We start from the raw sequence: 16,490 nt of genomic DNA on the forward strand, positions 1-16,490 counted from the left end.
GCGCGCAGATGTGACAGCGATGGTATGGTACAGGTCCGCGTGTGGCAGAGTTGCCAACCCATTTATCAGTGCCTAACTTATTACAGACCAATTCAAACCTTGTACATTTCAACGTTCATCCTCCAAAGTCCCATGACGAGGGAGAAACACAAACACACAGACCAAAATATGTTTGTGCCCGTATTGAAACGGCTGTACGCCGTATGGACCTGCAAACTCAATGTCCAGGAATACGTGGTGAACCGTGTGGGTTGACCGCTGTGGTGTGGTGAGAGCGAGGCGAACATCAACAGCAAAGTGAATTCACAGAACCTCCAACCGTGACCCGCGTCTCAAGACGCCGCACAGAAAGAGTTCTGGGCAAGCAGCCTGCTGGCAAGTGACGCCCTCAACGTATTATGGATCAAGGCCGTAATTATAATATAATACATTGGGGGGGGGGACGACACCCCCCCCCCCCCCATATTCAAATATGCTCAAAATGTACCCCTGAATATATTGCTATAAAATAGATTTATGTTTATATGATTGTGGTTATGGTTGTACTTTATTAATCCCTAATCTCTGCCATTACATACAATGAAACAAGAAAAGGTAAAAAAGAAAAAACTGAACAATGTAATACAATACACTATTAGACATTATTGTAAAACAAGTCTATCCTAAGTGTTAGTGAATTTTTTAAATATTTTAGGCAGCAAATTCATTTTCAAATTTAGATTTTTTTTTTATGGGGGGGGACCCCCAGACCCCCATGGCTACGGCCTTGTATTGGATGGACCTTGCTTGGTAATCCACGTCACTTTCAGAAAGGAAACGAAATACACCGATTTCCCTTTTATTTCAACGGCCTTGACAACACTGACTCCTGCATAGCCTCTCCTTCCCTTTCAGTTCATTACAAAGGCACCGAGCCGAGGGAAACCACGTCCTGTATGTGTTTCAACAAAATTGAACACTCCCCGCACATGATGAGCAACTCACCGGACGAGAAGTTTCAAGTTTAGTTTATATATACAGTAAAGTACAGCATTGAAAATAGTGGGTGCAGTCTGCAAACACATAGGAGTTAATCACAAAGAGCAACAACACGAGAATAATAAGACACCACAAGGTGAATTATGACACAAACAAAAACGTGCAATTCTAACTCCTGTAGCCTTGTATGTCGAACGACATCACCATGCTGCGTGTGTATAGCGGTAAGGATGCACACAGCAGCGTGATGAATCACTGCGTGACTCCGAACCGGGTGTGTTGCACGCGTGGCTGTGTTCTCACTGCAGTGGTGACACTGAGCTCATTGCCGCGGGGGGGGGGGGGCTCGTTTGTCACGTGGACTTTGTGTGTGTGTGTCCACGCGTGGCACAGAGATTGAGGTTTCGTTAAATAGTCGCTGCTGCTGTTTTAGTATCCACGCGTTCAGTCGTTCGTGGTTGCATAACGTTTGTTCACCCAACCCGACTTGCTTGGCTATAAACGGGACTTTCTTTACGATTTTATAACGAATGGAATTTCACCTCGCCAGCGGCCAGCGTAATTAAACATTCCGAAGAGTATAACGTCACAATGAACATTCGTGAACAAAAAATAACAACCAATAAGTTGTGTTAATGGATGCACACCGTGGCGAACGAGATTTACCCAGTAAAAAAAAATGTTTAATGAATTCATTAGTGGCATTGTAAATGGCCAAATCGCAGTGACGGGAACTATTGCAAACAGTGCATATGAAAGGTGATTGAAAGAAACGCGCGAATAGAATGAAAACAGTGAACGAATGCAAACGTTAACGCAATCCACGCACCCAAATATCAAGGCAAGTGGGTGAATTGACAGCGAAGTCAGTTTTAAAAGCAAACTAAAACTAGAGCACACGCACTTAAAACAGTGACAATACAAACATCAATCATTCACAGCAATGGCGCAATAATTAACACCCATTGCACAGCGGCAAACACGACGTGTATTCACGACAAACAGGTGGAGAGGCCGCGTCGGTAGGGGTCACCACCACCACAACTACTACCACCACCACTATTACTACCACCACCACCACCACTATTACTACCACCACCACTATTACCACCACCACCACTATTACCACCATCATCACCACCACCACTATTACCACCACCACCATCATCAACACCACCATCACCACCACTATTACCACCATCATCACCACCACCAGCACCACTACTACTACCACCACCACTACTACCACCATCATCATCCGTCCCACGTTGCCGTTGCGCAATCCAGGAAGAGGCGAGCACGAGGAAGGTGCAGCGCTTCCAAATACTACGACTAACAATCAGCGCCGCCACCACCACTACTACCACAATCACCACCACTACTACCATCACCACACTACAGCCACCACCACACTACAACCACCACCAACCACTTCTACTACTGCTACCGCAACTCCTACTCCCACCACCACTACTACTATTACTACCACTACGCCTCCTGCTACGCCGCCACCATCACCACGACACGCACCACCACGACCATCATCAACAACCCAAACCACACTCACTCCACCACCACCGCCACCACCAGCGAGGTCATGGCCGAGGCATCGCCACAAGAGCCACGCTGCTGCGCCCTGCGCTGGAAGTCGCTGCCGCCCATGCCCACGCCGCGGGTCTACTGCGCCGTGGGACAGCTCCTCCCCGCCGCCGGCTCGATCTGCGCCCTAGGCGGCTGCGACGGCCGCGGGACGCCGCTCGCCGTGGCCGAGAAGTGGGACCCCGGGGCCGGCCGCTGGCTCCCTCTGCCGCCGCTGCCGGCGCCTCGGGCAGGCGCCTCGGTCGTGACCCTGCGGGCGCAGGGAGGACGGCCCCGGCTGCTGATGGTGCTGGGTGGGGTGGACCCCCGGCAGAGGCCGCTCAAGGAGGTGGTGGTGTTCGCGGAGGACGAGGGGCGATGGAGGAGCGCGCAGCCCCTGCCGGAGCCGAGCATGGGGGTGGCCACTGTGGTGACGCACGGTGAGTGAGCTGGTGTCTGTGTGGTTGGGCTGCTCAAGCCCGCTCACGTTCAACAGCTGTTCTGCTCAGCCCATATCACCAAGCCCTTGTACGTATGATTAGCACGGTTGGCTACGTACGGTGCGAAAGAAGTTCAACATACATTTGTTGAACTACTTTCACACCGTACGTGGCCAACTGTGCTAATCGAAGGTGTGGAGGAAGGATAAACTAAACACAAAAAGCTGTTCTAACGAAATTAATTTGCAATCTAGATGATTTAAAAGTGCATATCTCCAACTGAATTCCTAATATCATGAGGAAGAGCATTCCAGACGGCCCGCAGAAGCGCATCTGAGAGCGCGCGATGCAGTGGCCGCCTTTCTTAGATGGTTAGCCAAAAGCCGCTGCTTCGAGGATGCCCGGAGTTTGCGTGGTGGTGCTTCATGTTCCTTGATGAGATCAGCGAGGTGTTGTGCTTCATTTGCCTTGCTCTTTGTCTGTAACGCCTTGCCCTGACGATTGGCACCAATGACCTCGTCTGTGGCCGCCTTGACCCGGGTTTCCCGTCACCTCTCGTTGACATTGAGTTGCCACTAGGGATCGCTCAGCCAGGACCACAACAACCATAATGAATTATCGACATTCGTCGATAAGACCGTGGCCAAGGAGGCTAAACCATCATCACGACACCTCCGGTCATCCTCGCAGCAACGTCGCCATTCACAACTCGCAGAGCAGCAGGCTCATCCCGGGTGTTAGACAACCACCCGTGGGACGAGCTGTCACAGGACTTCATCTGAAATCCCTCCCAGTGGCGTTACTTTGTCTTACTGCCGGGAGTGCACTCTCACTCTCCCACGTGTTGACTGTGAGGAATGTTCTTCATGTGGCACTCAGAACTGACATGTTGCATTCTCACAGCTGGAATTTAGCCAATGACAAGAATCAGAATCAAGATATGTATTTATACTGGAGGAATCCGATGAGCTCTAAAGCTCTTTTTCCAGTTGGGGCGGGTCAGAACGTTACAAAAACAAACATTACAAACACATGATAGGAGCGCAAAGTATCGGAAAAGTTAAATCACAAAAAAACATTACAAATAAAACGATACTACAATTTTTTCTTTTACCAGGTGAAGCCGACTGAGCTATGAGCTTCTTTTTGAGAAGCGACCTGGCCACAAATCATAGCCCAACCAAGTGGCTTACCACGTGGAAATGTATAGCACCAAAACAATACAGGGAAAAAACAACAACAACCAAACTTAGCGCAAGGCCACATTTAATTTGCTGGGTTCTCTGCACAGCCATCAGTGACCGGGCTGAGTCCATCCGCTCGCTGCACTTGAGAAAACCCGAATTAGGATGACGGCACGGTGGACACCCACGTTCGAGCATCTCGGAGCGGTGCTGTCTCGGTGTCCCTGACCCCTGGGGCCGCCACCCATGCCACCTCGGCTGCGTGCGTCGAAATTCGAGACGTGCGCGCGTGTCTGATGGCGCGCAGAAGGGAAGGTGTTCGTGATCGGGGGCATGGGGCCCAACTCCAGCTGCCACAGCAGCGTGCTTGAGTACGTGGAGGCGCAGGATCGCTGGGCGGCCATGCCACCCATGCCCACGCCCCGCTACGCCGCAGGGGCCTTCCTCATCGACGGCAAGATCTACGTCATCGGTGGGTACCCGCGCGCTGCCCCAGGCCTCGCGATGAGCAACATCTGGACCCGTTTCGACGTCGGGCGTCTCATCAGCAGAGTCGGGCTCTTGCTTGTCACGATGCCGAACTGCCGGTGAGAGCCGCTCGCATTGATTCAAGCAACGTTGACTCCTACGAGACACTATATGTTGACATAGGCAGCCATCGTTTTGGATTTTATTGGAACAGGTAAATGTAACAGTAAAACTACAGAAATCAGATATCCGTGAGTACAAAGTAAAGGTGCAGCCCTGCAATTGCTTGCTTATGCTACTGCTATTTGAAGAACCTCCACTAGCAGGAGCTCCAGAGAGCCCCTCTGGCCAGACGTCTTGGAAGAGGTGAGAGCAGCCGTACTCTTTACCCCACCAAGATGGCGGGTGAACAAGAGGCACCAGGAGATGATGGCATCGGACCGGCCACCTCCAGGTTGCAGGTCCAGTGTGCTGACCGCTGCACCGTCTGGCGGGTTAATCGACGGATCACAAAGAGCAAGGACGCTGCTGCCCCGTCGCAGGGCTCGGCTGCACCGTTTGTCACGCCGGGAGCACCCTCCAGCGAACTGTTGACGCACAATCCGCTGCATGTGCAAGGGACTCGACGCCTTTCCCCCTGCCCCCCCCCCTCACCTCCCGCCCCTCTGACTCGGAGGTTGAGGATCAGCCCTGATCCGTGCCGGAGGAGAGGAAATGGTGGAGGCGGGAGGTGATGTGCATCTGTGGCTGAGTCACCCCCCCCCCCACCGGGAGAGATTACCCGCCGCTATAATTAAGAGGCGAAAGCCACACGCAGCAACTCCGCACAATGCACATTGTGCCGCTGCTGAGCCGAGGCGTGGTGGTTATCGCCGCGGCGGCTCAACACCCCCCGTTGCGAAGAATATTTATACGCGCCGCAATCGCACGGACGTTGCGACAATGAGGAACAAATAAGACGTCCGCCCTTTTTCAAATCGTTTCGCAGCGAATCGTCCTGACGGGACGTCTTTGCGGTTGTAACGGGGCGGCCGCGTCGCTCGAACGATCACGAACCGCTGCGAGAAGCGCCAAAAGCGCCACCGCTCGGCCGTGACCTTTGACCTCCGGTGACAGCGGCAGCCCGCTCCACACGCTCGACGCGCGCGTGTCTCCAGGTGGCCGGCAGGACAAGCGGGCGGTCACGTCGCTGGAATGCCTCGACCTGGAGACGAGGTCGTGGACGAGCCTGCCCGAGCTCCCCTCGTCGCACGTCTTCCAGAACCACGGCGCCACCGGGCGGCTCATCGTCACCGCAGGGGGAGTCGTGCCGCCGCCGGCGCGTGCCCGCCACGCGCACCCCACCTTCACCAGCGCCGTGCACGCGTTCGACGTGCGGCACAGTGAGTCGCCGTCGCGGGTAGGGTGCGGGCAGCGGTAGCAGTAGCTCTTGCTTTAGTTGAAACTATATCAACTTTTTATTTTATTTTATCAGGTAAGGCCCCTGCTTAGCTATTTAGCCTTTTTTCGGAGCTGGCCTCAGCCAACATAGAAGGCAACTGGCTGCACTTGATTGCGTTTTATTGACACATGGCAAGGTGGGTCATTTCCTTCACAAGTAAAATATGAATGAGTTGCCTTGTAGTGAATGTGATGAAGTGTCATCTGCTGATCACAGGAGGCACGGACGCTATACAGCAAGGAACTCCTGATGCCATGAAATGGATCACCAGCCTCACAATTATCAGACTTTGCCATTTGCTCTTCATAAGCTCTATACACTTTTTATTTTACCAGGTATAACCCACTGAGCTATATATAATCGTAAGTAAATGCGTTACGGATTGGTTTTTCACCACAACAATTAAGTTAATTGACCATGAGGCCTCATTGCCCAAATGGGTCTTTCGTACCAGTATTTTCCAGCAGCATTTTGTTAATCGGTCAATCCTTGGGCCAAGTTTGACGTTACGCACCTCATCAGGATTTGTGCGGCCTATGAAGCCGCTGGGTTGTCTGGTGTCGCAGGCGAGAGCACCCCTCCAACACCGCGGAGAATGAGAAATTAATAACAACAATAATACAAACAAACTCGGTTTTCTATCACGCTGTTCGCACAAGGCCTCAAAACACTTTACGTTAAGCTTCAGTTATGGAAAAGGCTGTTGTAAAAACAGGTGAGTTTTAAGATGCAATTTAAAAGTGTAACTCACTCAGATTCCCTTATGGACGAAGGAAGGGAATTCCACAATCTCAGAGCCTGGCTGCAGAAAGCTCTGGTCTCCCGTAGAACAACAACGTCTTGTCATTGGCCTGTTGAATTTTTACAGCCCTCTGTCAATCCACTGCTGGATGAAGGCCTACACGTGCTCTGTCAGTTATCGGGAGTTGTTAGACATGTACATTAAATGCAAACGTGCATGTTTGTGGCAATTATCGCCACTGATGGTTAATTCTGCTGTGAGCCGTGTGTTGCCAAGTGCCACAGGCTTTTGTGTGTGTGTGTATGTACGTTTGTCCTCCTGTAGGCGAGTGGGTGGCCCTGACCAGAGAACAGAGCCTCAAGGAGCAGCGAGCAGATTTTGTGATGGGAACTTTGGAAGGGAAGGTGGTGGTGGCTGGTGGTCTCGGTGAGTAACACTGAAATGTATCTCTCTTTCGAACAGCATTTGAAGAGGAAATGGCAAAGTATTAGGAGTTATTTGCTGTATGTTATCTGTGTCTCCTGTGATCGGCAGATCCCACTTCTCCACATTCACAACAGGGCGGACTTTTTCATTTTTCATTTGTTGAAAGAAATGGCTGCGCCTGCCATGTGTTATTCAAACACAATCCGGCAGAGCCAGTTGCCTTCTTTGCAGGCTGAGGCCAGCTCATTCCTGCGTCAGACCTTCTGTTAAATTGCATGGATCAAGTTGGATGGGTTTGTGGTAGACAGGACTAAAACTGTGCCATTATGCAACCGTTATAGCTGCCGTGGCGCAATGGACTTGCAATCCCAAAGAGGGGTAGACCACCTCATTAGTGAGCGGAGTTGGCAGAGGAGTGGGCAGGGTCCGTGAGGAGTGGCCTGGGTGAACGTCAGGACGAGCGAGGAGGCCGCCACTCGCCGTGTGTCCCGGTTCAGCCTCCCAGACGTTTGGTGGCTTCGTCTCCTCCGTCACCTTCTCGTACCGGTTGCAGGTGTCGGAGGTTGTCCGCTGGCCTCAACCGAGGTGCTGGACCCCGACACAAAATGCTGGGCGCCGGCGGGCAAAATGCCCACGCCGCGCGCCGCCTGCAGCACACTGCAGACGCCGGGCGAGCTGTACGCCATCGGAGGGGTTTGCGGCGGGCCAAGCGGCGCCGTCGACATGCTCACGCTCGCCTCCGAGTGACCTCCGAGTGACCTCCGAATGACCTCCGTGTGATCACTGCGGCTGCCGCCGCCGTTATGGCTGCACGGCAGACATTGTTATTTCGTCGGCGTGTTTGCGGCGTGTGGCGTGCACTTTGGAACAACTGTTGGATGGCCGTCAGGCAGGGGTAGGTCGACTTTAACACGAGGGCTTTCACGGCCGATATCAAGTTTCATAATTTGTTCCATTTTTGGGTCAGATCGCGTAAGTAAAATGTGTGTTATTAAGCCTCCTCCAACCGACAACAACTTAATGAATTGGTCGTGTTGGGTGGAGGAGGGTTTACAACACATAGTTGAATTACACGGTGATCTGACCCAAAAAGTAAATTCTTGAAGGTTGACTTTGCTGTTTATCGCCAGGGTCTGCTCGGTTCATTACTCCGTTACTTGTGGGCTTCGGAGAGTCCGTCCGTTCGTGACAATTCGATTTGCGCAGCTTCTCCACCGCCGTGATTACAAGCCCAGCTGAGTTCACAATTTAATTGGCTTCTTCTAAAAGGCAAAATTAAAAATGTTTGTGGTATCCCTCTTTTGTGTTTTCTGTGAATTATAACAGATTGCTTGCATCTCTGTATTGTGTGTGTGGGCATGGTTATTACAAGCAAACCGTCGCTTAATGTTTCTCACCAATCAAAGCAAATAATATTGATTAAATTAATTAATACTGTATTACTTATATTTGTATCGTTTTCACATTAAACTTTGTATGAAAGGTACGAGTCTATGATTAGCCTATTATGATGTTTTAAAATTAGGTTATGGTATGTAAAAAAGTCAATTTCTTCAATTCAATTGTATCGCCCTTTTTGAATAGAATAATGATTGAGTCATCATTCCATGGTTGAGGCGTTTCATTTCTGTGTGCCTCTCATTGTTCATACTTGAATTGTTTATGAATATCAATGAGAGCGGTTTAATATCGGCAGACGAGGGCACGATGGAGTTCTTTTGGAAAACTGAACATGATAATGAATAGTGAAATACACGGTTGCCTCAAGCAAAGGGATTTCAGTGAGTCCATATTACCTGCTTTAACATATGGGTTTAATGTAAAAACAATGTCCTGTAATTGAATTGGCAACAAAGCTTGCATATCCCACAGTTTGGGTCAGAGCACAGATATCTTCATGATTTAGTCTGCAATTAATTCCGAATCAATTTGACATGATCCTGCCTTATCTCTAATTAGTCTGTATGACCTCGTGCCACGGCGGACTTCTCGCCAACACTCAACGGTTTTGTCTTGCTGTGATTGTCCCACCTGATGACGATTGCTTGTGTTGCGATCGAAACGTCGTGATCTATTAATTTTCTACCTCCGTGACTTTACCGAAAGAACCACAGAGTATGGATTCCTGCAGTCACGAAAGCTTCAAATCAAGGTTGAATACTTTTATAATGAAAAAATGTATAACTGCTGAACGCTAGATTGTTTCTAAACATATGCATAGAATGGATCAGAAAATGTTCTTAAACTTTTGTGCTCAGTAGAAATAGGCTGATGTATTTTCATACTTTAACTTCAAAGCAGCCAGAAAATATTGTCTGTTTTTTACATACATCACACGGATGTACGCAGGTCCTTTATACAGTACAGTACTTCATTAGGGGGAAAAACCACACGGGACCAAATGTCACAGATGCAGCATATATTGTATTCATTTGATTTACACAGAAACAAGGGCATTGACAAAGAAAATGGAACAAACGCGTGCCGAGAAGCACGGATAGGTGCATGCTTGTAATTAGAGAGAGAAAGAAGAACACATGGATCTGAGGGAAACCCCAAAGTTGGAGAACCTATTGACACAAGACACGTACATTGGTGGCCTCAGACAAGACCCTTTGCTAGAATGGACGATGGCCAGTGGTGGAGACTTCATGCCAAAGTGGCAGCCAACAAATAGCCGTGCTCAAGGCGATGTCCACCACTGAGGTGGAGCGATGGAATGAGCCGGTGTGCAGGTGCCAGATTGATTGTTACATCGCAGGGATGGCGATGGCTTGAACGAGCCTTCATTCCGCAATAGATCAATGCTGGTGATGATTTTTCATAAGTAGAAGATTTGGCCACGTGTATTTTATTGCTCGGTGTTGATTTTTGCTTGTGTGCCGGCCTCGCGTTCACACTAAACCTGCCGTGTGCTGCGTAATTCAGTCTTTTCAAGACTTGGAGTTGGTGGATGACACGGGGATTATATCATCAGTGAGAGGGCGCGCATCAATGGCTGATTGGCTGGTCTGATCAGACGGGATGAGGTATGAGAACACTGAACTATGCAGACGAGGCCGTGGCCTGGCGTGGCCTGGCATGACCAAGTACACGTACTATACACGATAATACGCATAATTGTCAAGTTGTATATTTGTTGAACTTTCGCACCGTACGTAGCCAACCGTGCTAATTGGATGTGCCGGAGAGATCTTGCATGTTGTTGGCTCGTGTGCTCCACTCAGACTGCATACCCCTTGCTCACGATTGCAACATGTGTCCGTTTGTTTTTCATATTTGGCGAATTTTTATTGTGGGTGTTTGCACCGCTGCTCTGCTGATGTATTTGTTTAGTTCGCCATGTGAAGCTCACTGAGCTATTCGCTATTTTTCATGTCCATTGGCAGCGTTGAGCCAGTGGTGGAAATTCCACATTCCCATGGAGAGGGTCAGCTTCTTTGCAGGATGACCACTGTTCACGTTCCACAAAGCGGTGTCTGTTGTGGCCTATAATTATGGGAAGGCAGTCAAAATGTATTACATAATAGGGACTGGCGATTGCGTCACGACTGGTCCACATTTGTAACGCAAAGCGTCCTCCTGGACATTATTTTCCACTCGCCAATGCACACGCACGGCATGCAGCTGGCCGCTCCCCACAGATACAATCTCTTAGCCTTAGTGTGCACATGCTGGAGTGGAAGGCATCATGGTGAATAACAGGCATGTTTGTCATCATTAGAGATTCATAATAAATGTACTGCAGTTCGAGCTACCAGTTAATTCTTAAAGTCCCTTGTTGGTGTCCTTTATCAAGGAAACGCGCGTGGATGCTGCGGCATTATTCATCTTTAGTGGGGAATAGTTGACGGTGGAGCGTGCTTGCCAAATGTGAGATTTTGGTCAGGGTTGATTCGGCCCATCATCTTTCTAAGGTAGTTAAAGCAAGTACCGCCTTGTGAGGTTACAAAACGGTGTTTGTTGGGAAATTAGTGGAATTCCTTTGGTTAGCCCGGACTATTGCCAAAATGTGTATTTTGACTGCAGGCTCAGAACCTTGAGTGGAGATGACTGATACCCATTGCTCATTTGAGCATAGGGCACTGAGAATGTTTTACTATTTTAACATCAGTATAAAAAAACGACGAGTTTTATGCGACGTGTGTGATCACGTTTGGAAAATAATTGGATGCCAAAGAACGATTGTTGGATATAGATGGCTTGAGTGGCGACACTTGTGAGGCTGTTCGGGTAATCGACGAGGCACTTGCTGGAGGCATAGCAGCGAATGGTGGGCAGCTCGGAACGACGGACCTCACAAAGAGTTTCTGCCACGGGTCGATGAGGGGACACGAGGAGTGTGATGAAGAGGGCTAGCAGTGAAGACGGTGGGTGGGCAATGCCGGGAGGGGCAGTGGAGGGTGATGAGTAGCATGGAGGGTGAATGAGAGCAGAGGAGTGGAGAGCGATGAGAAGGTGGTGGTGGTGGAGGGGTGGTGGTGGAGGGGTGGTGGTGGTGGGGTGGAGGGGTGGTGGTGGTGGGGTGGAGGGGTGGTGGTGGTGGGGTGGAGGGGTGGGGGTGGAGGGGTGGTGGTGGGGTGGAGGGGTGGAGGAGGGTGAAGCGAGAAGCAGAGACGATGGTGGTGGTGACAGTGGGACTCGGGGGGGAGGGGAGGGGTTGTGAGGGGGTGGAGGGGAGGGGCTGTGATGGGGTGGAGGGGAGGGGCTGTGAGGGGGTGGAGGGGAGGGGCTGTGTGGGGGACGAGGGGAGGGGCTGTGTGGGGGACGAGGGGAGGGGCTGTGTGGGGGACGAGGGGAGGGGCTGCGTGGGGGACGAGGGGAGGGGCTGCGTGGGGGACGAGGGGAGGGGCTGCGTGGGGGACGAGGGGAGGGGCTGTTTGGGGGACGAGGGGAGGGGCTGTGTGGGGGACGAGGGGAGGGGCTGCGTGGGGGACGAGGGGAGGGGCTGCGTGGGGGACGAGGGGGACGAGGGGAGGGGCTGTGTGGGGGACGAGGGAAGGGGCTGCGTGGGGGACGAGGGGAGGGGCTGCGTGGGGGACGAGGGGGACGAGGGGAGGGGCTGTGTGGGGGACGAGGGGAGGGGCTGTAGTGAAGGCCTCCCTCGCGCGCAGTGCACGCTGGGGGTAGCGGGCTGGACAAGATGGCGTTGGTGGCTGTGTGGCTGCTGGCCGCGTCTCCACCGAGCGCCTGACGACGCGGCGGACTGCGCGGGCGGGACACGGCGACAGCTACAGCAGCAGCAGCAGCGACAGCAGCAGCAGAGCAGCACGTGAGCCAAGCTCCACCACGGTGCACACTCAGCCGCAGCAGCGGCGGCTACTGCAGCAGCGGCAGAGGCCGTGCGTAGTGACGCCGAACAAGCCTCGCTCCCTCCTCACCACCACCACCCCGGCTCCGTCGAGTTCCGAACGGATTTGTCCCCGTGGCGAGCGCCGTGTTTGTGTCATCGGCAACGCCACACACGCACACGCCTACACGCCTACACACACACGCCTACACACACACACCACACACACGCGGCCTGGTGGTCGGTCTGAGCTCCCGCGCCCACGGGGTTTGCGGTGTCCGTGTGCCGCCCTCGTCCGCAGCGGTCGGGCACTCCGAGGAGGCCTCCCTCAGCTCCCTCCTCACCCACCGCGACTCGCGTCCTCCTCGTTACCAAGCTGCCGCGTTCGCTCGTGACAGGCTGCCGATGTTCCCGCCACCTCGCCTCGTTCTTGGGTTGAGATCCCAACCAGCAGATTGACTGGGTTCCAGAGCCCGTCACCGCTGGCGTCTGAATTGTGTTGTCACGCCAAGTGGAGGAGGAGGCCCCTTCACCCTGGTCACACAATCAGAACCAGCTCACACAATCAGAACCAGCTCACACAATCAGAACCAGCTCACACAATCAGAACCAGCTCACACAATCAGAACCAGCTCACACAATCAGAACCAGCTCACACAATCAGAACCAGCTCCCACAATCAGAGCCAGCTCAAACAATCAGAACCAGCTCCCACAATCAGAACCAGCTCACACGATCAGAACCAGCTCACACAATCAGAACCAGCTCACACAATCAGAACCAGCTCCCACAATCAGAGCCAGCTCAAACAATCAGAACCAGCTCCCACAATCAGAACCAGCTCACACAATCAGAACCAGCTCCCACGATCAGAACCAGCTCCCACGATCAGAACCAGCTCACACAATCAGAACCAGCTCACACAATCAGAACCAGCTCACACAATCAGAACCAGCTCACACAATCAGAACCAGCTCACACAATCAGAACCAGCTCCCACAATCAGAGCCAGCTCAAACAATCAGAACCAGCTCCCACAATCAGAACCAGCTCACACGATCAGAACCAGCTCACACAATCAGAACCAGCTCACACAATCAGAACCAGCTCCCACAATCAGAGCCAGCTCAAACAATCAGAACCAGCTCCCACAATCAGAACCAGCTCACACAATCAGAACCAGCTCCCACGATCAGAACCAGCTCCCACGATCAGAACCAGCTCCCACAATCAGAACCAGCTCCCACAATCAGAACCAGCTCACACAATCAGAACCAGCTCACACAATCAGAACCAGCTCACACAATCAGAACCAGCTCCCACAATCAGAGCCAGCTCAAACAATCAGAACCAGCTCACACAATCAGAACCAGCTCACACAATCAGAACCAGCTCCCACATTCAGAACCAGCTCCCACGATCAGAACCAGCTCCCACGATCAGAACCAGCTCCCACAATCAGAACCAGCTCACACAATCAGAACCAGCTCACACAATCAGAACCAGCTCACACAATCAGAACCAGCTCCCACATTCAGAACCAGCTCCCACGATCAGAACCAGCTCACACGATCAGAACCAGCTCCCACAATCAGAACCAGCTCCCACAATCAGAACCAGCTCCCACGATCAGAACCAGCTCACACAATCAGAACCAGCTCCCACAATCAGAATCAGTTCCCACAATCAGAACCAGCTCACACAATCAGAACCAGCTCGCACAATGAGAACCAGCTCAAACAATCAGAACCAGCTCCCACAATCAGAACCAGCTCACACGATCAGAACCAGCTCACACAATCAGAACCAGCTCACACAATCAGAACCAGCTCCCACAATCAGAACCAGCTCACACAATCAGAACCAGCTCACACAATCAGAACCAGCTCACACAATCAGAACCAGCTCCCAACATCAGAACCAGCTCACACAATCAGAACCAGCTCACACAATCAGAACCAGCTCACTCAATCAGAACCAGCACCCACAATCAGAACCAGCTCCCACAATCAGAACCAGCTCCCACAATCAGAACCAGCTCACACAATCAGAACCAGCTCCCAACATCAGAACCAGCTCACACAATCAGAACCAGCTCCCAACATCAGAACCAGCTCACACAATCAGAACCAGCTCCCAACATCAGAACCAGCTCACACAATCAGAACCAGCTCACACAATCAGAACCAGCTCCCGTCACTTAGCAGATCTTAGAACCGAATGTTCGTGTGCCGGTTCCCAAAACTCACAAAAGCCCCTCCCGCCCGCTTGCATGACGATATCTGAACCATTTTCCACATAATTCAGGACGCATCTTAACCTCACTGCTCGGCAACCCCTCGTGTATCCTTGTTCAGAGCACCTGTGTGTGCCGATTGTTTATGACCAGAGTCTTAAACGCAACGTTCATGTCTTCAGTTCCCAATCTCTCCCTTTCGTCTCCAGATATCAACGCACATTGCTCGCCTCTTACCATTTAAGAACGCAGTTTTTTGTTGTTTGACATTCACAGATCTCGCATTTCCACTTGACAGCTCCCGTCCTCTGGAAGTTTCAGAACGTCGTCCGGGTTCCGAATCGACGCCACAAAACCGAGATCATCGAAATAACAGCCAGCAACACAACCCCCCCTGGTCTCCTTCATCGTGAAGCAGGAACGTCGTCGTCTTCTTCGTCGTCGTCGTCTTCATCGTTGTCATCGTGGTCCGGCCGCTCTCCTCGTATGAGTTCCTCGGACGGGTCTGGCGGGAGCTCAGCGGCCCGTGCCAGCCCAGCAGCAGCAGCCTGCAGCAGCAGCAGGTACGGGACATCACCCCCCCTTCCTCCTTTGCTCATCCACCATCGTCACTCGTGTGTGTGTGTGTGTACAGGGAATACGCTTTATGGGCTCAAAGCAGATATTTCACCCGTCGGTAACGCGTGGGGTGGTATAAATACTTTCATCGGCATCGGTTATCACCGCTGATTGATTAGGGCTTCCCGCATTGTCATGGTCATTTATTTATTCCCAGGTCTCCCTTGAGGCCTCTTCCCCATTATAATCATTGGCAGCCATGTGTCCGTGACTCGACACCGACTTCCCAACGTTGTCACCAAGACCCAGCCGTCCTGTAAAATTTCATCTCCTTTAGATGGAGACCGAGCTCATTGCCACACCTCCCCAGCGATGCCTTCTCAGGTGCGTGTTCTCTTGTTTGGTGCCATCCCGTGACCAGTTTTGCCCATTCTAGGGAGAGAGTGTCCAGCCGAAGCCAACTTTTCTGAGCGGTTAATGCCACATCTCAAATTAGAGGTCACGGGCAAATTTAGAGGTATGAATTCGTACGGCGATAAAAAAAAATCATGGTATAACTCTCTGAGTAAGTTTGCAGGCGATTTTCACTTTGGCCGTTAAAATAAATCTGTACCATTACAGATTTTCCACTTAATTGGCGCCCATTCTGCTCTGGCCCATGCATGTTTGGATGAGTGTGCTAATTATGTTTGTGTTGATGTGTATTCATTGTCGGATTTCATATTTGTGGAGATGTTTTGTTCTTGAGTATGTGTGTGTATGTGTGTTTCAGTGTAAACATGTGTATATGCTGACATGTTCTTTTCTCATTTATGTATACGTGTATGCGTGTGCATATTATGTATAATTAATTGTGTATGTGCATGCTTTTGTGTAAGTAAATGTGTATAATTGCATGTGTGTGTGTACCAGCTTGTGTTGCTTCACTCCTCTGCTAGGCCCTGTTACTGTACGGCAATGTCAATAGGCCTGGCCTTGGACGGGCCCCACGTTTAGCCAAGAGGTTCGGCAGGGACATGCCAATGTTATAACTATATTCCGCTTGGCAGGAGTGAATTGTTGTGAACGTGATAACGCTTCTTGAGTGCGTGTGTGTGTGTGTACTGGCGTTGCCGGAGCTGTCACTGCGTGCTGTGAAATGTGTTTACG

The 16,490-nt window shown here is 51.4% G+C and overlaps 2 protein-coding genes across 6 annotated transcripts in view; both read left to right on the forward strand.

Annotated features, from left to right (window-relative positions):
* The first annotated feature begins 1,968 nt into the window (after positions 1-1,968).
* On the forward strand, positions 1,969-8,863 carry LOC144724136 (kelch domain-containing protein 8B-like). Of its 2 annotated transcripts, XM_078603037.1 has the most exons (5): positions 1,976-2,996; positions 4,488-4,652; positions 5,806-6,030; positions 7,156-7,257; positions 7,811-8,863. In XM_078603037.1, the coding sequence occupies exons 1-5, from the start codon at positions 2,576-2,578 to the stop codon at positions 8,002-8,004; spliced, it is 1,107 nt and encodes a 368-aa protein (XP_078459163.1). In that variant the 5' UTR covers positions 1,976-2,575; the 3' UTR covers positions 8,005-8,863. The 2 variants fall into 2 exon arrangements, with proteins under 2 accessions (XP_078459164.1, XP_078459163.1); XM_078603038.1 differs by lacking the exon at positions 4,488-4,652 and having other exon boundaries at positions 1,969-2,996.
* A 3,518-nt stretch (positions 8,864-12,381) lies between these two features.
* The window catches only part of UBE3A (ubiquitin protein ligase E3A), a 30,489-nt gene continuing 26,380 nt past the window's right edge, over positions 12,382-16,490 (forward strand). For 2 of the 4 annotated variants that reach the window (XM_078603039.1, XM_078603042.1), the window contains exons 1-2: positions 12,382-12,529; positions 15,060-15,346. In XM_078603039.1, the coding sequence (XP_078459165.1) occupies positions 15,270-15,346 (77 nt within the window). In that variant the 5' untranslated portion in view covers positions 12,382-12,529; positions 15,060-15,269. The remainder of the gene's footprint in view (positions 12,530-15,059; positions 15,347-16,490) is intronic. The other 2 variants (XM_078603040.1, XM_078603041.1) reach the window with 2 other exon arrangements.

The sequence above is a fragment of the Lampetra planeri genome, chromosome 19, assembly GCF_965212315.1.
Source record: "Lampetra planeri chromosome 19, kcLamPlan1.2.h2, whole genome shotgun sequence".
In the NCBI taxonomy this organism is placed as follows: domain Eukaryota; kingdom Metazoa; phylum Chordata; class Hyperoartia; order Petromyzontiformes; family Petromyzontidae; genus Lampetra; species Lampetra planeri.

Coding starts and splice junctions, on each gene's coding strand:
- LOC144724136 (XM_078603037.1), top strand. CDS start 2,576: ATGGCCGAGGCATCGCCACAAGAGCCACGCTGCTGCGCCCTGCGCTGG. Junction 4,653..5,805: donor CGGCAAGATCTACGTCATCG/GTGGGTACCCGC, acceptor GCGTGTCTCCAG/GTGGCCGGCAGGACAAGCGG. Junction 6,031..7,155: donor CGCGTTCGACGTGCGGCACA/GTGAGTCGCCGT, acceptor GTCCTCCTGTAG/GCGAGTGGGTGGCCCTGACC.